The 24,819-nt window shown below is 50.9% G+C and overlaps 1 protein-coding gene across 1 annotated transcript; it reads left to right on the top strand.

Moving 5' to 3' along the window:
- Window positions 1-243: 243 nt before the first annotated feature.
- Window positions 244-23,177, top strand: LOC144599559 (tumor protein p63-regulated gene 1-like protein). The gene is made up of 5 exons (XM_078410591.1): window positions 244-1,138; window positions 1,233-1,324; window positions 6,696-6,872; window positions 17,160-17,313; window positions 22,000-23,177. Exons 1-5 carry the CDS (start codon window positions 941-943, stop codon window positions 22,192-22,194), a joined length of 816 nt encoding a protein of 271 aa, XP_078266717.1. The 5' UTR covers window positions 244-940; the 3' UTR covers window positions 22,195-23,177.
- Window positions 23,178-24,819: the final 1,642 nt, after the last annotated feature.

Here is a 24,819-nt window from a genome sequence, read left to right as displayed (position 1 = left end):
GAAATGGGGTGGGGTGTTGGAGAGGTCCGAAGACAGGGGGTGGGCAAACTGAGGGAGTGGGAGAAATGGAGGTGTTGGAGAGACGGGGAGGTGGGGAGGGAGAAACAAATCGTGTTCGGTCTCAGTTGCCGCCATCGGCCCCGCTTCACACGCTGACAGCCTCCGTTCGGCCCATCCATCAATTCGCTGCCAATTTCGGCTGTATCTGGGCGGAGGGTAACGGCGGTCCCGCCCTGGGGTGAACCAGGAAACAGCGAGTCCCGGAACAAAGCGCCCTGAACCCGGACTCGGCGCTGCCTGCCCGCCGCCCCTTCCACCAGTGCTGTCCCGGCCCAGGACATCCTCACCGCCCGGCCCGACCGGACCCGGGACACCCTCACTCACAGGCCCGGCCCAGGACACCCTCACTGCCCGGCCCGACCCGACCCGGGACACCCTCACTCACAGGCCCGGCCCAGGACACCCTCACTGCCCGGCCCGACCCAGGACATCCTCACTGCCCGGCCCGACCCGACCCGGGACACACTCACTCCCAGGCCCGGCCCAGGACACCCTCACTGCCCGGTCCGACCCGGGACACCCTCACTCACAGGCCCGGCCCAGGACACCCTCACTCCCAGGCCCGGCCCAGGACATCCTCACTGCCCGGCCCGACCCGACCCGGGACACCCTCACTCCCAGGCCTGACCCGGGGCACCCTCACCGCCCGGCCCGGCCCGACCCCGGACACCCTCACTCCCAGGCCCGGCCCAGGACACCCTCACTCCCAGGCCCGACCCGGGACAGACCCACCTTGGACCCGGAACAGACCCACCTGGGGCACTTTCACCTGTCGTGACCCGGGTCAGACCCACCGCCGGGACCGGACAGACGCACCTGTCGTGTCCCGGGACTGACGCACCTGTCGGGCCAGACACACCTGTCGGGCCCCGATCCTCCCATGGAGACGGAGCCGGATAAAGCCGAGGGCCCGGGCGAGAGCGAGGAGACAGGGGCGGGTGACCCAGGACCGGCCCTGACCCCGACCGCGACCCCGGCCCTGACCCCGACCGCGACCCCGGCCCCGACCACGACCCCGGCCACGACCCCGACCCCCGTGCTGTCGAAGTCCAGGCTGAGGAAGTTCTTCGTGACCCGGGTAAAGCCCTTTGCTCAGGGTGTGCGAGCGCGGGTCCGGCTGCCGCAGGGCGGGGAAACAGCTCAATAACTCACGGCTCCCTCTGTTCTTGCAGCCGGGAATGTTTGAGAACGCACTGACCGACATCAAAGCCCAGATGGACCCGCAGGTGGACGGAGAACCCCAGAGCAGCTGGCTCCTCACTGAGTGAGTGTGTCCTGTACACTCGGTGTGTGACTGAGTGAGTGTGTCCTGTACACTCGGTGTGTGACTGAGTGAGTGTGTCCTGTACACTCGGTGTGTGACTGAGTGAGTGTGTCCTGTACACTTGGTGTGTTACTGAGTGTGTCCTGTACACTCGGTGTGTGACTGAGTGAGTGTGTCCTGTACACTTGGTGTGTCACTGAGTGTGTCCTGTACACTCGGTGTGTGACTGAGTGTGTGTCCGGCACACTCGGTGTGTGACTGAGTGAGTGTGTCCTGTACACTTGGTGTGTCACTGAGTGTGTCCTGTACACTCGGTGGGTCACAGTGGGTCCTGTACACTCGGTGTGTGACTGAGTGAGTGTGTCCTGTACACTCGGTGGGTCACAGTGGGTCCTGTACACTCGGTGTGTCACTGAGTGTGTGTCCGGCACATTCGGTGTGACAGAGTGAATGTGTGTCCTGTACACTTGGTGTGTTACTGAGTGAGTGTGTGCTGAGTGAGTGTGTACTGGACACTTGGTGCCTACTCCTCACATACACCCGTCACAATGAGCAGCACAGACCATAGGCACTGTCTGCTGCAAACTCACTAACCCATTGAGGTGTGGGTACACCCAGCAATGGGCACACTGCCCACTCTTTGTTCCCAATGTTCTTGGAGTAATGGTGTTGAGTTCCATCCAGTAAGGTGCTTAAAATGTGTCCTGGCAACATCCTCATAAATTTTCTCTGCACCCTTTCCAGTTTGACGACATGTTTCCTTTTGTAGGGTGACCAAATCTGAACACAATGATGTTAAGCAATGAGCTGATTTTTTGTAGTCACAAGCAATGGCAAGTGCAATTTACATTGCAAGTCAAATGTTACTCAGGCAACGTGATCAGGCAACATCCTCCTTTTAAACAAATATCTTGAGTCTGCTTTCATAACAAAGGTGCAAAGGCCATCCTCTCTGCACGCCGTTGTGGAGGAGGTACATTAAGAACAGCGTATTACTGGACACCAATCTCCAACATTCAGATCAGCTCCCACAGTTCAGTAGCCAATGAAATTGTTCTATATGAGGAAAAAGTGCAAAACAGTGCACTTTATAAACCAGTTAGCCCAACGCAAATTGCAGGTGAAATGCCTGTCTGTCTGACTTTGAATAGACTCCTTGGCCTTGTCTCCACAGACCCTCGGGGGAAGAATTCCAGAGAGTCACCACCCTCTGAGAGAAGTAATTATCCTCAGCTCCATCTTCAGTGCATGACCCTTTATCCTAAAACTCTGATCCTGAGCTCAGGAACCATTCCCAGGGCAAAGATCTTCTCAACATCCAGCCTGTCCAACCCCATCTTGAAGAGTGGGCAGGGATGGCCACAAGGCTTGTAAACAAGGGAAGCTGTGAGCTCAGCTAATTGGTGATAAAACTGGAGGAGCATGCACCAATGGCCCCAACTCCGCCCACCGCCCCAACTCCGCCCTCCGCCCCGCCCCAACTCCGCCCTCCGCACCAACTCTGCCCACCGCCCCAAACCCGCCCCAACCCCACCCACCGCCCCAAACCCGCCCACCGCCCCAACTCCGCCCACCGCCCCAACTCCGCCCACCGCCCCAACTCCGCCCACCGCCCCAACTCCGCCCACCGCCCCAACTCCGCCCACCGCCCCAACTCCGCCCACCGCCCCAACTCCGCGCCAACTCCGGCCACCACCCACACTCGGCCCACCGCCCCAACTCCGCCCACCGCCCCAAGCCAGTCCCCCGCCCCAACCCCGCCTAAACCCCGCCCACCGCCCCAACTCAGCCCACCGCCCCAACCCGGCCCACCGCCCCAACTCCGCCCACCGCCCCAAGACAGTCCCCCGCCCCAACCCCGCCACAACTCCGCCCACCGCCCCAACTCCACCCACCGCCCCAACCCCACCCACCGCCCCAACCCGGCCCACCGCCCCAACCCGGCCCACCGCCCCAACCCGGCCCACCGCCCCAACTCCGCCCACCGCCCCAACTCCGCCCACCGCCCCAACTCCGCCCACCGCCCCAACTCCGCCCACCGCCCCAACTCCGCCCACCGCCCCAACTCCGCCCACCGCCCCAACTCCGCCCACCGCCCCAACTTCGCCCACCGCAACCAACTCCGCCCACCGCCCCAACTCCGCCCACCGCCCCAACTCTGCCCACCGCCCCAACTCCGCCCACCGCCCCAACTCCGCCCACCGCCCCAACTCCGCCCACCGCACCAACTCCGCCCACCGCACCAACTCCGCCCACCGCCCCAACTCCGCCCACCGCCCCAACTTCGCCCACCGCCCCAACTACGCCCACCGCCCCAACTCCGCCCACCGCCCCAACTCCGCCCACCGCCCCAACTCCGCCCACCGCCCCAACTCCGCCCACCGCCCCAACTCCGCCCACCGCCCCAACTCCGCCCACCGCCCCAACTCCGCCCCAACTCCAGCCACCGCTCCAACTCGGCCCACTGCCCCAACTCGGCCCACCGCCCCTACTCCGCCCACCGCCCCAACTCCGCCCACCGCCCCAACCCCGCCCACCGCCCCAACCCCGCCCACCGCCCCAACTCCGCCCACCGCCCCAACTCCGCCCACCGCCCCAACCCCGCCCACCGCCCCAACCCCGCCCACCGCCCCAACCCCGCCCACCGCCCCAACCCAGCCCACCGCCCCAACTCAGCCCACCGCCCCAACTCAGCCCACTGCCCCAGCACAACCAACTTCTCTCATTAAGGCGGCACTGTGGTGCAGCGGTAAAGCTGCTGCCTCACAGTGCCAGAGACCCAAGTTTGATCCTGACCTTGTGTGTTGCATGTATATAGTTTGTACATTCTCCCTGTGACTGCATGGGTTTTCTCCGGGTGCTCCAAAGATATGCAGGTTTGTAGATTAATTGGCTTCTGTAAATCGTCCGTGGTGCGTAGGATAGAACTAGTGCATGGGGTGATCGCTGGTCGGCGTGGACTTGGTAGGCCGAATTGCCTGTTTCCAAGCTGTATCTCTTAAGTCTAAAATCTGAAAGTCCAACGCAACCATCTGCCCCTCCCCACCAGCACAACTAACTGCCCCAACACAACTAATTACTCCTCACTGCTCTCAGCTCATGCAACTGGTTCCACTGCATCAACCACTGAGCCCAACTGGCCAACTTAAGAACAGGTGGAGCGGAGTTTCTGCTGTGTCCAGGAATGTTTTCCTACACAATATCCAGAGGGTCCTGCCAAATAGGGCACAATATTGGAGCTTATTTTGGGAATGCTGCAGAGCAAGTGACTGTAGCATCAGGAGGGGAATACATTGTCCAGGGACCGCAATTTCTATTTGTTTCATAGAACATATAACAGTGCAGCATAGGAACAGGTCCTTTGGCACACAATGTCCATGCTGAACATGATGCCAAGTTAAAGTAATTTCCTCTACTTGCAAGTGATTCATAACACAATCCATATCCATGTGCCTATCCTAAAGTTTAAATGCCACTATTATATCTGCCTCAACCACACCCCTGCCACTGCATTCCAGACTCCCACCACCCTATGTGAAAATAATTTCCCCTCTCATCTTTCAACTTTGCTCTCCTCACCTTGAATATATGACCTCTGGTACTCTGAAATAAATAGTTGCCCTTTGGGTTCCTATTAAATCTTTCCCCTCCCACCTTAAACCTGTGTCCTGTGGTGCTTGATTCTCCTACCCTGGGTGAAAGACTCTGCGCATCTACCCTATCTATTCTCCTCATGGCCTAATTTACCTCTATAAGATCACCCCTCGGCCTCCGACACTTGAAGGAATAAAGTCCTAGCCTGCCCAACCTCTCCTTATAGTTCAGGCTGTCAAATGGCAACAACCTCATAGGTTTTCTCTACACTCTTTCCAGCTTGACGACAACTTTCCTATAGAAGGGTGACCAAATCTGAACACAATACTCCAAGTACGGCCTCACCAACAAATTGTATAACTGTAACAACGTTTACTGCATGCATAGCCTGCTCACCCTTCCTATCCATATATCTGTCCAAATGTCTTTTAAATGTCATAATTGTATCTGCTTCTATAGCTTCCTCTGACAAGGAGCTGATTAGTAAGTTTGCAGATTGGTTTAGTTTAGAGATATAACACGGAAAAAGGCCCTTTGGCCCACCGAATCCGCACGGACCAGCAATCCCTGCGCACTAGCACTATCCACACACTAGGGACAATTTACACATACACCAAGTACGTCTTTGGAGTGTAGGAGGAAACCGAAGACCTCGGAGAAAACTCACGCAGGTCACGGGGAGAACGTACAAACTCTGTACAGATAGCACCCGTAGTCGGGATCGAACTCCTCTGGAGCTGCAAGAGCTGTAAGGCAGCAACTCTACCGCTGCGCCACCGTATGATGACACAAAATTAGGTGGCATTGTAGTAAATGAAGATGGTTATCTTAAATTGTAGCAGGGTCTTGAACAGTTGGGAAAGTGAGCTGAGAAATGAATAATGCAGTTTAATTGTGAGGTATTGCATTTTAACGAGGGCAGGACCTTAACATTGAATGGCAGGGCCTTGGGGACTGTTGTAGAGGGATCGAGGAGTGAAGGTACATAGTTTTTTGAAAGTTGGGTCATACTGTAGGTAGGGTGGTCAAGAAGGCTTTTGGCACATTGGTCTTCATCAGTCAGGGTATTGAGTATAGATGTGTAGGAAGGAACTGCAGATCCTGGTTTATACCAAAGATATCCAAAGTGCTGGAGTAACTCAATGGGTCAGGCGGCATCTTTGGAGAAAAATAATATGTGATGTTTAGGGTCGGAACCTGTCTTCAGATTCTGAAGAAGGTTTCTGACCCAAAACGTCACCCATCCTTTTTCTCCAGAGATGCTGCCAGACCCGCTGAGTTACTCCAGCACTTTGTGTCTATTGAGTATTGATGTTGGGATGTGATGTTATGTTGTACAAGACATTGGCGAGGCCATATTTGGAGTACTGTTTTTAGTTTTGGCCACCCTGTTATCATTTGTTCACTCAGAGGGTGGCGGAGAGATGGAATGAGCTGCCAGAGGAAGCAAGTATTATAACAACATTTAAAACACATTTGGACAGGGAGAGGTGTAGAGGGATATGGGCCAAATGTGGGCAGGTGTGACAGGTTAGGAGTTAGGAGGGAGAGATAGATCTGCCATGATTGAATGGCTGATTGGACTTGATGGGCCGAATGGCCTAATTCTACTCTTATCAATTATGACCTAATGATGGGCCTGTTTTGGTGCAGTAGGACTGTGTGTTGGCCAGGGCTGGTGGTTGGCCGTGGGCCCCAGGGACTGTGTTGTGCCAGGTGTGGGCCCCAGGGACTGTGTGTTGCTGCTGCCATGCTAACCCGCGCTGTGCCATTGCAGGGTGGACCACTGGGACCAGGAGGGTGAGCGTATCGTCATCATCACCGAGCGCAGCATGCTCATCTGTAAATACGACTTTATGGTGCTGAGCGTGCAATCCTGCCGGCGGGTCCCACTCAACTACATCGACAGCCTGGTCCACGGGCCCCTCACCTTACCACAGCACTCCATCAGCAGGTGAGCCTTCCCGGACCCCGACTCTGGGCTCCGGCCTGTCCCATATATCTACCACCCCGTGTGGAAAAAGTTGCTCCTCAGGTTCCAATTAGTTCTTTCTGCTCTCATCGTAAACCCATCCTCTGGTTCTTGATTTTCCAACTCTGCATTCACTCTGCATTCACCCTATCTATTCCCTTCATGGTTGTACACCTCTGTAAAATCCCTGATGAAGGCTAATGTACTGAAAACCTTGACCACCCTATCTACCTGTGATGCCAGGTTTGGGGAACTATATACCTGCACTCCAAGATTACTCTGCTCTACAACACTCCCTATGGGCCTTCCATTCACTGTGAGATCCTGCCCTGGTTTGTATGTTCCAAAATACAGCACCTTGCACTTATCTACATTAAACTGCATTAATCATTTCTCAGCTCACTTGCCCAGCTGATCAAAATCCTGATGTAATTTTTGAGAGCCATCTTTACTATCTACAATACCACCCACTTTAGCGTCATCTGCAAACCTAAAAATTCCTGAGGAATACTAGTTGCACGCCTCCGGTCTGAAAAACAACCCTCCACCATCACCCTCTGCTGCCTTCCATGAAACCAATTCTCATTCCAGTCGGCTAGCTCTCTGTAGATCCCATGTGATCCAACCATCCAGAGCACGCCACCACGTGGAACCCTATCAAAGGCCTTGCTGAAGTCCATATAGAAAACGTCTATAGCCTTACCGATGTCAATCTCTTTGGTTACTTCTTCAAAAAACTTGGGGTGAGGGAGTTGGGATGAGTGGATGGGTAAGTCAGGGAAGGTGCTGCTAGATATTTCAAATAAATAATTTGACATTCATTGAGGCAAACAGCATGGAAACAGGCACTTTGGCCCAATTTGTCCATACCGACTGAGAGAAGTCTACCTGAACTAGTCCCTTATGGCTGCATTTGGCCAATATCCCACTCAGCCCTTCCTATCCATTTACCTGACCAAATGTTTAGTTCAGAGATATAGCATGAAAACAGACCTTTCGCACTGATCAACAATTGCCCATACACGAGTTCTATCCGACACACTCGGGACAATTTACAGATGCCAGTTAACCTACAAATCTGCACATCTTTAGAGTGTGGGAGGAAACTAGGGCACCCGGGGAAACCCCACATAGTCATAGGGAGAACTTACAAACTCTACACATAGACTGCACCTGTAGTCAGGATTGAAACTGTGTCTCTGACGCTGCAAGGCAGGAACTCTTCTGCTGTGCCACTGTGCTGCCTCTTTTGTCTTTTAAATGTTTTTATATACCTGTCTCAACTATTTCCTCCGGCAGCTCATTCCATACTCTCGACCCTGTGAGTGAAGAGCTGGTCGTGGGTTTACTGGCGGTGGGTTTAACCCAACCTAGCGCGGGAGAGTGAGCAAAGATACAGAAGTGAGAGAGGCAAGTTTTGATGGTGAATGAGTTTAGGAGGCAAAAGAAACAAAGACCATGAAAGTGGAAGAAAGATTTTTTTTGGCTGCACTTAAATGTTAAAAAGCTGAACATGAGGAGTTCAGGTGCACCAGGAGCTGAGGGCTCATGGTAGCACTGTGGGACAAGGCAATACTGACAGTCCTGATTACTGGGTTGCCAGTCAAGGCAGACTCGGTTACAGGAGAGGAGGAAGCGGCAGTACCAGTGACGGAAACAGTTACATCTGTGGTAAAACCCCGAGTGCTGGTGGAACTCAGCGGGTTAGGCAGCATCTGTGGAGGGAATAGACATACAATGTTTTTGGGTTGGGACCCTTCTTCATTTTATATCTGTGGCATGAGAATGGGGAATGAGAATGGAGTTGTAATCTGCTGGAAGGATCAACAAGTGAGGGCACCTGAGTTGGACTGAGGATCACAGGCAATGTCCTCACTGGGAGATACAGGCACCTCCCAATGTCTGAGACAGAGTTGAGGGGAGTCATGCAGCAAATTCTGAGAAGTGCAGGAATTCTGAGAGGTGCAAGTTCTAACGCGGGCTTACAACTGGGGATTTCCAAGGTAGAACTTTAACTGTGACCTTACCACAGGAAAGGTGTACAAAGAAACAAAGTTCTTGAAATGCATTCAAGAGAACTTTCACTTGAATCTGTATGAGCAAGATCAACACAGGAAGGGTGTGATTCCTGACAGCCTGCACTTACACAAGTGGAAGAGGTAGCAGTGATCATAATTCAGTTAGATTTGCCAGTGCTGTGGAGCGGGCACAGGAATAATAGTCCTAATCTAAATTGTGGCAAGGAGAATTCCTTTGGGCTGAGAGTTGATTCAGCAAATGTGGATTGGACACTGGAGGTCAAACGTGGAAAATAGATCGGACCCGCACGGCACTTTCCAAAAGTATCCAGTTTAAAGTTTTTCGGGAGGGGGCTTTGGTGATAAGTCTGGCGTTTAATGCCCTCCCTCAACTGCCCCCGAGAAGGGGGGGGGTGAGCCCCCTTGAACCCCCGCAGTCCGTGGGGCGGACTTTAAAGTTTAAAACTTTAAACTGGAAACTTTTGGAAAGTGCCGGGTTACACCCGCAGCAGTGAAGGACCGCAATATATTTCCACGTCTATGACGGGGAGGGTTAATTTGACATGCTGTGAAGGCGGGAGTGGTGGAGAGTTCCTCTAGCATGGGGAGCCGAGTGTGATGGGGAGAGTCTCTCTGTGATGGGGAGAGTCTCTCTGTGATGGAGAGAGTCTCTCTGTGATGGGGAGAGTCTCTCTGTGATGGAGAGAGTCTCTCTGTGATGGAGAGAGTCTCTCTGTGATGGGGAGAGTCTCTCTGTGATGGAGAGAGTCTCTCTGTGATGGAGAGAGTCTCTCTGTGATGGAGAGAGTCTCTCTGTGATGGAGAGAGTCTCTCTGTGATGGAGAGAGTCTCTCTGTGATGGGGAGAGTCTCTCTGTGATGGGGAGAGTCTCTCTGTGATGGGGAGAGTCTCTCTGTGATGGGGAGAGTCTCTCTGTGATGGGGAGAATCTCTCTGTGATGGAGAGAGTCTCTCTGTGATGGGGAGAGTCTCTCTGTGATGGGGAGCCGAGTGTGATGGGGGGAGTCTCTCTGTGATGGGGAGAGTCTCCCTGTGATGGGGAGAGTCTCTCTGTGATGGGGAGCCGAGTGTGATGGGGAGAGTCGCTGCTGTACCGCTCAACGCCTGAAGGTGGTGCTGGCAACCCATGGTAAGGCTGGGTACTCAGTGCTGCCACCAGGAGGCTTCGTGTAGGTCTGCAGCCTCGATCTGTGCGTAAGGATCGAGGCTGCTCTCCTCCCTCCCTCAGAACTGATTTACTCGTAGAAGACAGAGAGTTGCAGTGTTTTCCAGTGGGGTTTGCAGGGAACTGCGCTGACCTGTGTTGTTTCTCTGCAGGGATATGGATCACATGCAGACAGAGGAGATTAGTTTAACTTGGCATCATGTTGAGTACAGACATTGTGGGCCGAAGGGCCAGTTCCTTTACTGTTCTGTGTAGTGGTCTTGTACGGGTGTAGGTTTGCAGGGTCTTGCTGCCGCTAGGGCTCCCCCTCTGACATGAACTGCAGCGGAGTGGGAAACCAACCCCGGGCGATGGGCCTCCACGCCACACCTGTGTTACTCTGTCGTCTCTCCTGAGTTCCTGCAAAATGAAGTCATTATTCAAATAATTCTAGAGGGCAGTACCAGGGAGGATGTTCTTGGCATCCCATTAATGCCATCAACCTGACCACGCTGCCACTCACTCCCTAGAAGGTCCTCCCTAGAAGGTCATTGCCTCCTCCCTTCCTGCAGAAGATACAAAAGCCAGAAAGCACATACCACCAGATTCAGGAACAGCTTGTCCCCGCTGTTATCAGACTACTAATGGGTCCTCCCATCAGCTAAGGTCATAGTCCCGATGTTCCAATCTACCCCATGGCGGATCTTGGACATTTTTTAACCTGCACTTTCTCTGTAACACTATAATGCTGAAACACCACATTGTGCACTGCATTTTCTCTTTGCACTACCTGTTGTACTTGTGCATGGTTTGATTGTACTCGTGTGCAGTATTGTTTGACTGGATAGCTCGCAAAGTTTTCCACTGTATTTCAGTACACTTGAGAACAGTACCAGTTAGACAGACACCTAAGTCTCAAAAGGACACAGTGCTAATGGGATTAGTGTAGATTGGCAAGGTTAGCAAAGGCACGGTGTGCCAAAGGACCCATTTCTCCTCCCCCTCCCCTCCCTCCCCTCCTCCTTCCCCTCTACCCCCACACTCCCCACCCCCTCCCCTCCCCTCCATCGCTCCTCCTCCCCCTCTCCCTCTCCCCCTCCCCCTCCCCTCCCACCCCTCCCTCTCCCCCTGTCCCCCACTCCCCCTCTCCCCTCCCCCTCTCCACCCCCCTCTCCACCCCCCCTCCCCACCCCATACCCCCCTTCCCCTCACCCTTCCCCCCCACTCCATCCCCGTCAACCCCCCCTTATCCTCCCTGCCTCCCCCTCCCTCCCTCCCCCCTCCCTCCCCCGCTCCCTCTGCCGTCATCCCTCCCTTCCTCCCCCCTCCCTTCCTCCCGCCCCCTTCCTCCCTAGGAGATAGATTTAAACTTTAAAATGTGAATAACTTTTAAAATATAATACCAATTTCAATGAAACTTCATCCATTAGCACCAAAGGGACGATGGTGAGTAAAGTGGGCCTAAAATTGTCGCGCTATCATGCACCGTGTTGGCTGTAGTTCAGGAACAAACAAACAAGAGTTTTAGTATATAGATGGTGGCTGAGCATAGCTGTTAAAGTAGTAACAGGTTTTGCTGGTGGGAGTGGGTAGATGTCAGCAGGGGTGGGATGATCCCAGACACTTTCTCCCACACAGTGTGTGGGCACTGGAACTCTCTGCCAGTAGGGTCAGGGGTACTTGGAGCTGTGAAGGAGGCAGATAACTTCATGTAGCAGAGTGGATAAAGGTGGTGAAGAAGAGCCAGGCTCCATGAGTAGATGGGTGGAGGGTCTCCCAGTTGGCAGAGTTCAGGCAGTGAGTGAGCTGTGGCAGTGGAGAGTGGGGAGACGGGCTGAGCTGCGTTGAGCTGCGTTGAGCTGCCTTCATGAAGGCGCTGTCGTTCTGGCAGGGTGAGGCAGCAGCTGCGGCTCAAGAGTGCCTGAGGGCAGGGAGCAGCACATAGCAGCCTGCCTGGCTCTGTGCCACTCTCAGCCCGGGCACTGAGTCAAATGCCACCCTCATCACCACATGTAGACAACACCGCAAACTGCTGGGGGAGTGGGCAACAGAAGGGTTCAGCCCGTCGGGTAGTGAGTGAGAGAGAAACAGCTAGTGTTTCATGTTAATGGCATCTCATTGGAACTCATTCTGATTCCGATGAAGCGTTCGACTTGGAACATTGGCTCTGTTCTCTCTCCCTATGCTCCCCCAGACCTGTGAGTATCTCCCCCAACCTTCCCTGGTTTTAGAATGTCAGGTCGAGGACCTCCCCTCAGAACTGGGGAAAGTTGGAAACCAACCACAGTTTAAAAGTTGCAGGAAAGAGAAGGTTGGAGAGGACAGAGCGACGGAGAGCACCTCGGGGTGCCGGGGGAAGGTGACTCCTGTCCTGGGTGTCTGTTTGTAGGGAACTGTTCCTACTGGGCCTTCAGACCGCAGTAGGGCGCTGCAGAGCTGTCTGGGAAACCATTGATTCTCCATGTACATAAACAGCCACACCCAGCTCTTAATTGATGAGATTTATGTGTCTGCCAAATCAACAATTGCACCTCTGTGCCCCAGGCACGTTCCCGGAACAGTTTTTGTGCAGGGTGAGTGCAGCAAACTCCCAGTCTCCCCTTCAACAGCCCCTCTCCCCCTCAACAACCCATCTCCCTCTGAGACCAGTGGAAGGCAGCTCTTATGTGGCAGCTGTGTGGGCATCATTGGTGCCGATCCCACTCACAGCACAGTGGTAGGTGATCAGAGCTCGACTACAGGCCAAAGGCTGGCCTCGATTCAGGAGCAAAGGCAAAGTACAAAACATGCCTTCTCCTCCCTTTTAAGGTGTGGATGATCTAATTGAGGTTTAACAGTGCCAATTCTAAAAAAAATAGTCTACTCACTTCAATATCTAATCCCACTCTCCGCTCCCTCATTTTGATACCCCACCCAGTCTAATACTCCATTCCCTGCGAAATCCCATGCAGTCTAATTCCACTCTCCCTCATTCCCTACACCAAATCCAATTCCATTCCCCTGCAATGCCCACACCCAGTCTAATTTTACTCCCCCTCATTCCTCAAACCAAGACTAATCCCACTGTCCCTCATTGTCCACAGATAATCCCACTGTCCCTCATTCCCCAAACCAAATCTAATCCCACTGTTCCTCATTCCCCACACCAATCCCACTCCCACTGTCCCTCATTCCCCACACCAATCCCACTCCCCCTCATTCCCTCCGTCCAGACTAATCCCTCTTGGTGGTCTCCAGCCGTTGGTGTTAATTGTCCTGCTGTGTGGAGTGGACGGGATGATCTGTTGATGAGCAACATGGAGGGCGCAGGAGCAACACCTCTGCCCTGGGCACCACAGCGGTTTTTGGTCAAAAGGCTGAGATCAGGTTTCACTTCATTGCCTAACACTGCTTTCTCCGAAGCTGAGAATAGCTATCTGTTTGTCAGTGATTTCTGTCAATGGGTCCCCACCCACTGACACAGCGTGAGTCTGCTCCATCACTGCACATCGTCCGCTCCCACAGGCACAGAATAGCAAGATCACACATCTGCGTCACACGATCTCGGTCTCACCACCACTCTGAGCACTCTCCTCTCTGTCTCTGGTCTGTTTGTTTTTTCTCTGTCTCTATGACTCCCACGGTCTCTCTATCCAGTCTATTTCTCCTGTCTAATTCAGTCGCAATCTGTCAACCCACCTCTCTGCTTCTCCATAGCATCTTCTCCAGTCTACTCCTGAAATCCCTCAGCTCTGCAACACTGACTAAATCTCCTCCTCACTGATCCTGGGGCCGTCACACCGTTCTAAACCGAAAAACACACAGAAGCTCCAAATCAAACCAAAAGTGTTGAAAATATGCAGTGGACCTGCGAGCATCTGTGAAAGGGAAATGGAGTTAATGTTGGCCTTGGAACATAACGCAATTCCACTGTCTGCAGCTTTTTTGCTTTTTATTGTAAGAAAGAATAGTTCAGTTTGTCACCTCATAGAAAGGCATTGCTTGGCTGTAAACATAGTCACTGATTACATAGGAAGGAACTGAGATCTTTGGAGCAGAGCTGTGCAGAGTGCAAGGCCCTGAACCCCCAACAAGATAAGTATCTCCAATCTGTAGTTACTAAATCAGTTACAGGGTGCTGGATTCTTGGGACTGGGAAGAGGAGAAAAGTCTTCACTCTGGTCAGGCCTCGGAGGTTGGATATATTCATGGTGATCTGGTTGAGATCTGCAGGGCCTGAATGAAAACAATACATAACTACAACATATGTCTTCAACACTGCCGAAGCCAGGACATACCGCCCGACCCTGGCTGGAACTGTGGGGGTGCTGGGGGCAGGACTGGTGGGGACACAGAGCACTGCAGCATGAGAACAGGCCCTTCAGCCCACAATGTCAACGTTTCAAGGTCATTTTATTGTCACATGTACCATTTAAAGTACAGTGGAATTTGAGTTACCATACAGCCATACTAAGTGAAAAGCAACAAGACGCACAACCACATAAAGTTAACATAAATATCCACCACAGTGGATTCCACGTTCCTCACTGTGATGGAAGGCAATGAAGTTCAAACTTCTTCCTCTTTGTTCTCCCGCGGTCAGAACAGTCAAACCATCTGCAGTCGGGGAGATCAAAGCCCCCGCAGCCGACGATCGAAGCCCCTGTCAGGGTGATCGAAACTCCTGCGTCGGGGTGGTTGAAACTCTCTCTGCCGCATGGAGCTCCCGTCGGCAATTTCTTACCAGAGACTGCTGGCTTCATGATGCTAAAGTCCAGAGGCCTTGCAGTTGGAGCTTCGATCCTTGTTAAAGTCCCGCAGACTCCTGTGGCTTGGAACGCCCGTCGATCTCCAGGATAGGCCGCCAACTCTGTGATGTTAGGCCGTAGTGGAGAGGGAGATACGTTACGGAAAAAAATCGCATCTCCTTCGAAGTAGGAGATTGAAAAAAAAAATCCCCAACCCCCCATAACACAAACCAAGGAAAACTAAAACATACTTTTTAACACAGACTAAAAATAACAAAAAGAAGAAAGGACAGACAGACTGTTGACGAGGCAGTCAGTCCTAGTGGCGCCACCCAGTGTCCGTGTTGAACATGATGCCAAGACCAACTGTGATTTGCCTGCACATAATGCATATCCCACCATTCCCTGCCTATTGAGGTGCCTATCCAAAAATTTCTTAAATGCCTCTATCGTATCTGCCTCCATCAACACCCCTCGCAGCACGTTCTTGGCACCCACCACCATCTGTGCAATAAAAACTTGCACTACAAATCACCTTTAAACATTGCCCCGTTCACCTTAAAGTTATGCCCTCAGGTATTTGACATTTCCATCTGGTGAAAAAGGTTCTGACTGTCCACCCCATCCATGCTTCTCAATTTCAAATACTCTCTCTGGTGTCCCCGCAACCTACAGCATTCCAGAGAAAACAATCCAAGTCTGTCCAACCTCTCCCTGTAGCTAATACCCCTAATCCAGGCATCATTGTGGTAAACCTCTTCTGCACTCTTTCTAAAGCCTCCACATCCTTCCTGCACACCGTTGGGCAGCCCAGTGGCGCAGCGCCAGAGGCACAGGTTTGATCCTGACCAAGGGTGCTGTCTGCTTGGAGTTTGTCTGTTCTCCCTGAGACCGCATGGGTTTCCACCAGGTGCTCCGGTTTCCTCCCACATTTGCAAAAACGTACAGGTTTTTAAGTTAATTGGCTTCTGTAAATTGTCCCTAGTGTGTGGGATAGTGTTATTAAATGAGGTGATTGCTGGTTGGCACAGAGTTGATGGATTGAAGGGCCTGTTTCCGTACTGTATCTATTTTAGAGATGCAGTATGGAAACAGGCCCTTCGGTGTAATGGGATGACTAGAACTGCACGCAATACTCCAAATGCAGTCTAACCTTACTGTAGAATTGGAAGCAGTGAAAGTGGGCTACTGATCCTGATAAAAGAGACAAGCTTTGCACCATTCAGACTGGGCAGCTCTGTTGAGGGAGACCAGTGCTGCTGTGGGTTCGTTCTCTCTCCACACTGCAAGGCTCAGTGGTGGCAGCCTCGGTTTAAACAGCAAGAGTGAAAGCATCGTTGAAACGGAGAGTTCCACAGCAAGTCCAGACCCATTCAGCAACAGCTTTATGAAGGATCCTTTCGCTCCTGGTAAACGTTTATAAAAAAACTGTTCTGCCTGATGTGCTAGAGATCCGTGGGCAAATTTACCCTGAAGTTGCAAGCAAATCGATCCATGCCATCAGTCCACACAGTGGAAGCAAATGTGTCAGGGTATGTGTAGTTTGAGTTAGAGAAGAACCATCATGTCTCTCCGCAGGTTGACAGCAGGCTGCCCTGGGCAGGAGAGACCCACCCTGTTTACAGCACACAATCCCCAGACTCCCTCCCTCTCACCCCCCTCAGCAGTGCCCTTACAGCCCGGCTCCTCCCACACCCTCTCTCATACCCCTGGCACTCATTAGTCCCCCACTGCCCCTCTCATCTCACATCTCACTCTCACCCCTTATCCTCTCCCTCACCCTCTCCTTTTCACTACCTCTCTCAATACCTCTTGCCCCTTCCTCTCACTGCCCCCTCAGACCTCACACAGTCACTGCTCCGCTCGGGTCACAGGTTGACCACCTGGAGCTTTGGCCTAGATTGGCGACCCACTGCCATGGGAGGGAGGGTGGGATCTGGTCACCTTCCAGATCTGGTACCCGGTCACCTTCCTCACTGCCTGCAGATTGCAGTTCAGTCCATTGCCTTCCAGGGATTAGTGCATTCCCTCAAGGTCAGTCCTTCATAATATTTCACGCTAACACTGCCCTGCCTAATATCTGTGCCCAATGGAGTCCACAGAGGGTGCCATCTGTACAGTTCCCTCCTCCAGGAGTCTTGGAGCGCAATCACTGATCTCGTTCAGGTCAGATCGATGGACATTGAGGTGTTAGGAGAACTGGCGGAGATAGGTGAGTGCGAGAAATGGCGCTGAGATAAATGGTGAGCCACATTGACTCAGGCAGCCAGGCCGAATGGCCTCTGCTATTTCATGTGTTCTGGTGCTGCTGTGACATGGGGAGGATGGTCACCCGGTGTGTTGTTGCGTGTTTCCTGCAGGAGAGAAGGCCAGGGGCTGCGTGTTCACTGGGACAAGCTACGAGAGGCTGTCTTCACCTCCCGCTGGAATCCCTGGAGCAATGACATTCCATACACAACCTTCATTGAACACCCAGTCAAAGGGGCCACCGAGATGTTCACCAGCATGTGCCAGGTAAGGTGGGCTTCAGGGTCACCCACTCACAGGCTCAGAACCAGGAGTCTGAGCGGGCTGAGGGCACAACACAGGAGATCCCACCTTCACAGCTGGTCACCCGGTGCCTGAAGGAGGAAAATCCCCCACGGTCCTTGGCCGAACATGGAGGGTGGATATTTGGAGGTTGTGTGAGACAGGCTGAGATTAGTTGGCCCTCTGCACTTTACAGGAGGCCCTTCACACTACATTCACAACCTCTGTGGCTCCCGGCTGCCCATTTTGGGACCTACACAACTCACAGATACGACCCATCCTGCAGAGTATTTTCAGCATTGATGTTTTATAACTTTTTGTTGGTGCTCTGTCATCTTTCAAGAAACATTCTCCTAACGTGCACTGACTGCTGTGTGCATATTTCTTCTCATTCCTTTTCATTAAACATTTCTCACCCATTTCATCAATGAGCCTTTCCCAGTTTCCCAGTCTCCTAGTTCCATTGGGGAGAGGTTATTAAGCAATGGAACCTGGTCTTCATTGTGTGAAGTGGCAGGAGACTCCCTTGTCCAGTCTGTGTGATGAACTGCAGCAGTTAGCAGGCAGCTCATTACCTGAACATAGAAAAGGAGGCAAATATTAAGCCTCCTTACCTAAAGGACTTGGAGTTTAAGTGCGGGGAGTTTTGTTCCAGTTGTTCGTGAGGCCACACCTGGAATACCGTGCAGAGTTCTGGTCCCCTGACTTAACAAAGTGACGCTTTGGCAATCCAAAGGAGATTCCCCCGGTTCCTAGGATGAGAGGGTTGTCCAATCAAGAGAGGCAGGACAGTTTGGGTGTGTGGTCCTTGGAGCTTAGAAGAACAAGAGGTGATGTTATGCATGTCATAGCAGCAGAAGTAGGCCATTCGACCCATCGAGTCTACTCCGCCATTCAATCATGGCTGATCTGTCCTCCCCTCTCAAACCCATTCGCCTTCCTTCTCCCCATAACCTTTGACACCTTTACTGTCAAGAATCTGTCAATTTCCACTTTAAAAATACCAAATGGTGGTTACCGCAGCCGGCTGTGGGAATGAATTCCATAGATTCACCACCCTTTGATGAAAGAAATTCTTCCTCATCTTCTTTGTAAAGGTATGTCCTTTTATTGTGAGGCTGAACCTTCTGGTCCTAGACTCTCCCAAAAGTGCAAACGTCCTCTCTACATCCACTCTATCCAGGACTTTCACTATTTGGTGAGTTTCAATGAGGTCATCATTCTTCATCCTTCTAAACTTCAATGAGTACAGGCCCAGTGCGGTCAAATGCTCATCATATGCTAACCCAATCATTCCCGGGATCAATCTTGTAAACCTCCTCTGGACCCTCTTCAACACCAGCACATCTCTCTTCAGATATTGGGTCCAAAACTGTTCACAATACTTCAAATATGGTCTAACCAGTGCCTTATAAAGTCTCAGCATTATATCCCTGTCTTTATATTCTGGTCTTCTCGAAATAAATGCTAACATTGCATTTTCCTTCCTACTACCGATTCAACTTGCAAATTAACCTTGTGGGAATCCTGCACCTCCCTACCTATTGAATTATCTCCCCATTTAGAAAATAGTCTAAGCCTTGATTCCAACTATCAATATGCATGACTGCACACTTTGCCACGCTGTATTCTATCTGCCACATCTTTGCTCATTCTCCCAACATGTCCATGTCCTTCTGAAGAGTCCCTGCTTCTGCCACACTAACTGCTCTTCACCCATCTTCGTATCATCCATAAACTTGGTCACAAAGCCTTCAATTCCCTCATCCACATCATTGAAAAACAACATTATGAGTATACAACGTTAACACCTCTTGTCACTGGCAGCTAACCAGAAAAGCCCCCTTTATTTTCACTCTTTGCTTTCTGCCATTCGGCCAACCTTCTATCCATGCTAGTATCTTCCTTCTAATACCATTGGCTGTTATCTTGCTTAGTAACCTCAAATGCAACACCTTATCAAAGGCCTTCTGAAAATTAAGGTAAACAACATCCACTGATTCTCCTTTGTCTATTCTGATATTTACTTCCTCAAAGAATTCCAACAGATTTGTCAGACAAGTTCTCCCTTTCACAAAACCATGCTGACTTTGGCCTAATTTATCATGTGCTAAGTACTCAGAAACCTCATCCTTACTAATGGACTTTAAAATCTTACCAATTACTGAAGTCAGGCTAGCTGGCCTATAGTTTCCCTTTGGTTTGCTCCCTTCTTGAACAGCGAAGTAACAGTTGCAACGTGATCAGGCCGCATTTGGAATATTGTGAGCAATTTTGGGCACCATATCTGAGGAAGGATGTGCTGGCTCTGGAGAGGGTCCGGAGGAGATTTACAAGAATTATCCCAGGAATGAGTGGGTTAACATATGATGAGCATTTGACGGCATTGGGCCTGTACTCGCTCTAGTTTAGAAGGATGAGGGGAGACCTCATTGAAACTTACCGAATAGTGAAATGCTTGGATAGAGTGGATGTGCAGAGGATGTTTCCACTAGTGGGAGAGTCTAGGACCAGAGGTAATTCCTTTAGGAAGGAGATGAGGAGGAATTTCTTTAGTCAGAGGGTGGTGAATCTGTGGAATTATTTGCCTCAGAAGGCTGTGGAAGCCAAGTCAATGGATATTTTTAAGGCAGAGACAGATTCTTGATTAGTACGGGTGCCAAGGGTTATGGGGAGAAGGCAGGAAAATGGAGTTAGGAGGGAGAAATAGATCAGCCATGATTGAATGGCGGTGTAGACTTGATGGACCGAATGTCCTAATTAAGCTCCTATCACTTATGACGTTATGCAATTTTCCAACCTTCTGCGACCACTCCCGACTCTAGTGATTCTTGAAATGTCTAATTGAATCCTAAGGGGGCTTGACAGGGTAAATGGTAGGATGGGTTTAATTAGTGGGAGTGCCATGAACAAGGGGATGTAGCTGCAAAAGAATGGCTGGTCATTTAAAAATGAGGTGGAGGAAGTGTGGAGGTTTGTCCTCCCAGAGGGCGATGAATCTCTGGGATTCTCTGTCCCTGAGGGTGGTTGGAGACCAGATCATCATTTATATATATATATATATATATATATATATATATATATATATATATATATAGGAGGATATATTTTCAAAAGATTGAGGAATTGTGAGGGATGGGGAAGTAACAGGGGAGTTCAGTGTAGACCAGCAGTGATCATGTTGAACGGCAGGCAGGTTTGAACTGCTAGTGGCCAACTCTTGCTCCTGTTTATTTGTTCTTGTGTGTGGTTTCTCCACACACTTGGCCGACAGTAAGTGATGTAAGCTGTCATCTCAACCACAGCCTAACTTTCTGAGCATTCTTCAGCTGTTAGTCACTGCTGGTTCCCACAGTTTAAACCTGCACTTTCAATTCCACCTTAGGCAAATAAGCTTTAATGAAATTACGGTGCACAATCACTGCCTAATGTCTTCATTGGCATAGAGTCACTAAACTGGATTTTGTTCTCACAGTATTTAAATGAACTGGCTCGCTTTTCTTCAGGTCTGGCTATGCCGGGAGCTATTAGTGTTTTTGTCAAAACACCTGTAAATTGCTAAACCTCGCCATGTGATTAAATCACAATTAGACACAATTACATCTTAGACTAAGTGGAGATTGGTTACTGGAAATTAACAAAGTGCAGGACTGGAAATCCGGTAAAAATAGAAACACGCAGTGGGTCAGGCAGTATCTGTGGAGAAAACTAAAATGGGAGAGCTGCCAGCCTGCAGTCAGGCAGTACCCGTTGAGCGAAATGGACAGATCATGTTTTGAATTGAGGCCCTTCCAGTTTCCTGCGTCTGCAGTCTCTAGTATTTCTGCAGAGAGAGAAACTGAGTTGAGAGTTCAGGCTGAAAGTCCTTCAGCAGAACTGGGGAGGAGGGTTAGTAAATTGTTTTTCAATAGTTGTGAAGGCGTCAGTGAATTGGGGCAGGAGGAATATATGTTGCTGTAAACCTCAGTTACTGTTTGCCCTGTTGTCCTGTTGGGGATTGGTTAGTTCCCAAATCCTAGAATCCCCTAGAGCCCTTCAGACATTTCACGTGATTTGCACTTGCATTTCTGGCTTCAGTGAATGACTCAAAGGATGGGGCAGACAGTGATTTGCTCTTATTCATTCACCAGACCTCCACATATCTAATGGCCTCTCTGCCATTTATGGTATCCCTAAACCTCACTAGGCTCAGCTACGATGGAATCCACGCATAGGATTAGGTTGCGCCTTGCATTCTACCTGGTGTCTTTCCTGTTCTCTGCCGAGACTGCTCATGATCATGGACATTTTCCCTCGACCTCCATTAGCATGGAACTAGTGAGGTCAACATTTTCCATCCCTTTTCAAGACCTTCACCTCCTTCCAAAAGCACTGGATCCCACCAGTGCACTTGTAAAGGTTGATCATAACTTCCTTTCTGTTTACTCTGTTTCAGAAGCTCAGCAATGGGTGCCCAGCAAGCCCATTAGATCAGGGCAAACCAGTAGTGGCTTTTTCCATCAGTATAGATGTGATGGTCAGAATGGCCTGGTATGTTGTAAATGTTCTGTGACCTGGTATGTTGTAAATGTTCTGGTATGTTGTAAATGTTCTGATGGTTTCAGCTCTCTGAATTCCTTCACAAGCCTGCTTCCTCCCACTCTGCATTCTCATCTTCTGATTTTCCCACAGCTAGAAAATTTTCGAGCTCAGCTTGCTGCCGCCGTTCAAAGGGCCTATGAAGTGGACCCAGTTCCCGGCAGAGCCAATGGGGCACTTATCTTGAATCGTCCCATCCTCATTGAGTCCTACATTGGGCTCATCTCCATCATCAGCAATCAAAACAAGCTTGGCTACTCACTGGCCCGCGGCTCGGTGGGGTTCTAGGGTCAACATCACCTCCACCTGCTGCAACTTCTCCGAGTCCCCCTTCACTTGCACTGGAATCAATGTATTGTCATTAATAATCACATACCGTAGATCTTGATCAGCCACATGTATATGTAATCAAAGCATTTCACTAACCTACAGGACACACAAGAAACCAGCTGCTGGAATCCTGAGCAAAAACGCTAAGTGCTGGAGGAGCTCAGTGGGTCGGTCAGCATCTCCCTCCACAGATGCTGCCTGGCTCACTGAGTTCTTCCAGCAGTTTGTTTTTTACCAAACTACAGATTTGAAACTGAACACTGAATCACACTAAACCCTGGGTGCCCAAACAGCAGGTAAGCAAAGATAGACAAATGCAAAGTACAGACCATCCACAGCTTGCTCTTGTGGTTCAACACTCCAAGCCTTGAATGAAGCAGCAAATCAGACCTCCGTTAGGCCCTCTCTGCAGTTCTCTGACTCATAACGTGCGTTGCCACTGATTGGAGGGGCCTGTGCCCACCAAGGCTGCATGTGAGGGGGCAGCCAGTGGGGAACATCCAGGGGTTTACCCTGTACCTTGCAGGAGCCCCCTCCAGCTGCCCCAGGCACCCTGCTTTGTGGTCACCAGTGCAGGGCGAGACCACTGGCCAAGGCCGGACACATATGAACTCCCAGCGTTGGTCAGTGTGGATTAAACATAGACGGCAGCAGCAGCAGCAGCAGACCTCACTAATACTCAGAGACAGGTGTACTACACAAGTACCTAGAACAATACCAGAGACACATCCCCTTTGCCCCAAATAACTGTAGCTGTAGCCAGATGTTTTCTTATAATTCATTCCTGGGGGACAATCTGACACCACGGTGACCATTTCACAGGCTGTTAACAACCCAACAAGTTAGAGGGGTTTCTCATAGGTCCTTAGTCTGCCTCCCACTTCTAATATGTGTGATTGCTGTGACATTTATATCAATGTAACTCTGTATTGGTCAAATAAATTGTGCTTCTGCATTCTGCCTCTGCCTCACTTTGTCACGATACTAGAGCTCAATATTTTCCACAACCTTCACTCGGGACAAATTTGTGTTCAATAACAGACGTTAGCCACATCAATAACCTCATTGGAGTGACATGTTGTGCAGTAAAGCAAAGCACTCTTTTTTGTGTCACCAGTTTGCTAATCAGTCCGCCTCCATGCTCATCCAAGCCATTATCGATGTGACAATCAGCAGAGGTCCCAGCACTGGTTCCCTATCACACATCTCTGGTCAGACTTGCAGTCAGACAAATGCGCCTCAACCACTACCCTCTGCCTCCTGTCACCTAGACAATGTTGGATCCAAAAGTGCTGGATGAGCTTTACAAAGCTCAGCTTGGGCTCAAAACATGGTAAAAGGAGTGAATATAAAACTTGAGCAAATCAGGGCGACACAGTGGCATGGCAAGTTGAGATGCTGCCTCAAAGTATAATGACCTGGTTCAATCCTGATCTTGGGTGTTGTCTGTGTAGGGTTTCCTCTTCTTTCCAGCTTCCTAGTTTCCCCTGCCCTGATCTGAGGGCCCACCCCCTCTAGTGTTGAGCTCACTACATAATAATGAAACGGCATACGCTGGAAGTGGTCAGGCAGTATTTGAGAAGAGTGAGGGACAATGAAGATTAGCCACCATCTTCCTAAATGAAGCACCAAATGGCCTAATCTTGCTCCTGTGTTTTGTGATCTTAAAGTCCGTTGTCTGTCCTGCAGCACTCTGGAACTGTTGGCAGAGAGTGCAGGAGAGTACGATGGGGACACTGAGGTTCCTGGCAAAGGTGTGCCCTGGGCCTGTGCTGCTGCCTGAAGGAGAAGCTGGTGGCTGGGTCGAAGGTGTGGTGATGAGCGAGGATGGAAGTGTCAGTCCATGCTGCAGTGCTGTCCTATTCTGATCCATGCGCCGTGCTGTCCCTTGGTGCATGTGAGATTAGACCCTGGGCTCCTCCACTCTGACATGTCCAATACGTCTTGGCCCGACTCACACTGTGAGCAATGCTGCCCCACCTTGTTCACCAGGCCTCTCCACTCCCACAATGTCAGCTGCTTAGTTCAACAGCTGAACCACGCAACAAATGGGAAACACATTCTCCGAGTGGAGAGAGGCTGCAACGTTATCCACTCGGATCAGAGACAGGTGCAGGTTGTTTACCACAAACTCCAAAAATGACCTAAGGAAGAATTCCAGTCATGTGATAGGTGTAACTCCACACACACACACGGTAACCATGACCCTTTCATACCCAAAACAAAATCAAGGCCACTTAAATGCCATTCTGTTTTTATTTCTAATTCCTAAACATAGTTGGCATAGAGTCGTGTACCTGACCTCGCAAATGCTCAGCACCATTTCTGTTTCTGAGCACACTCATTCAGAGCAGTAGGCAACTCAACGCCTCAAGCCTGCCCCAGCATTTAGTGGATTCATGGCAGATCCGACTGTAAATCTCAACTCCACATTCCCGTCCAGCCCGGTAAACTCTCAACCCCTGTCTGATCACCAACTTATCGATCACTGCCTCAAAAGCATTAAGTATCTGCATTCATTCCACTGCCCTTTGCCAAAGAACGTTCAAAAGACTCATGACCCTTTGAGAGAGAAAAAATTGG

Source organism: Rhinoraja longicauda, chromosome 13 (assembly GCF_053455715.1).
Source record: "Rhinoraja longicauda isolate Sanriku21f chromosome 13, sRhiLon1.1, whole genome shotgun sequence".
In the NCBI taxonomy this organism is placed as follows: domain Eukaryota; kingdom Metazoa; phylum Chordata; class Chondrichthyes; order Rajiformes; family Arhynchobatidae; genus Rhinoraja; species Rhinoraja longicauda.
The sequence above is the reverse complement of the archived record's forward strand: the minus strand, read 5'-3'. Positions and strand labels throughout refer to the sequence as shown.

What these genes read in the sequence shown, in the direction of transcription:
- LOC144599559 (XM_078410591.1), top strand. Translation starts at nt 941, where the DNA reads ATGGAGACGGAGCCGGATAAAGCCGAGGGCCCGGGCGAGAGCGAGGAG. An exon ending in AGCAGCTGGCTCCTCACTGA is followed by an intron (nt 1,325 to 6,695) that starts GTGAGTGTGTCC and finishes GTGCCATTGCAG; the next exon opens with GGTGGACCACTGGGACCAGG. An exon ending in TGTTCACCAGCATGTGCCAG is followed by an intron (nt 17,314 to 21,999) that starts GTAAGGTGGGCT and finishes ATTTTCCCACAG; the next exon opens with CTAGAAAATTTTCGAGCTCA.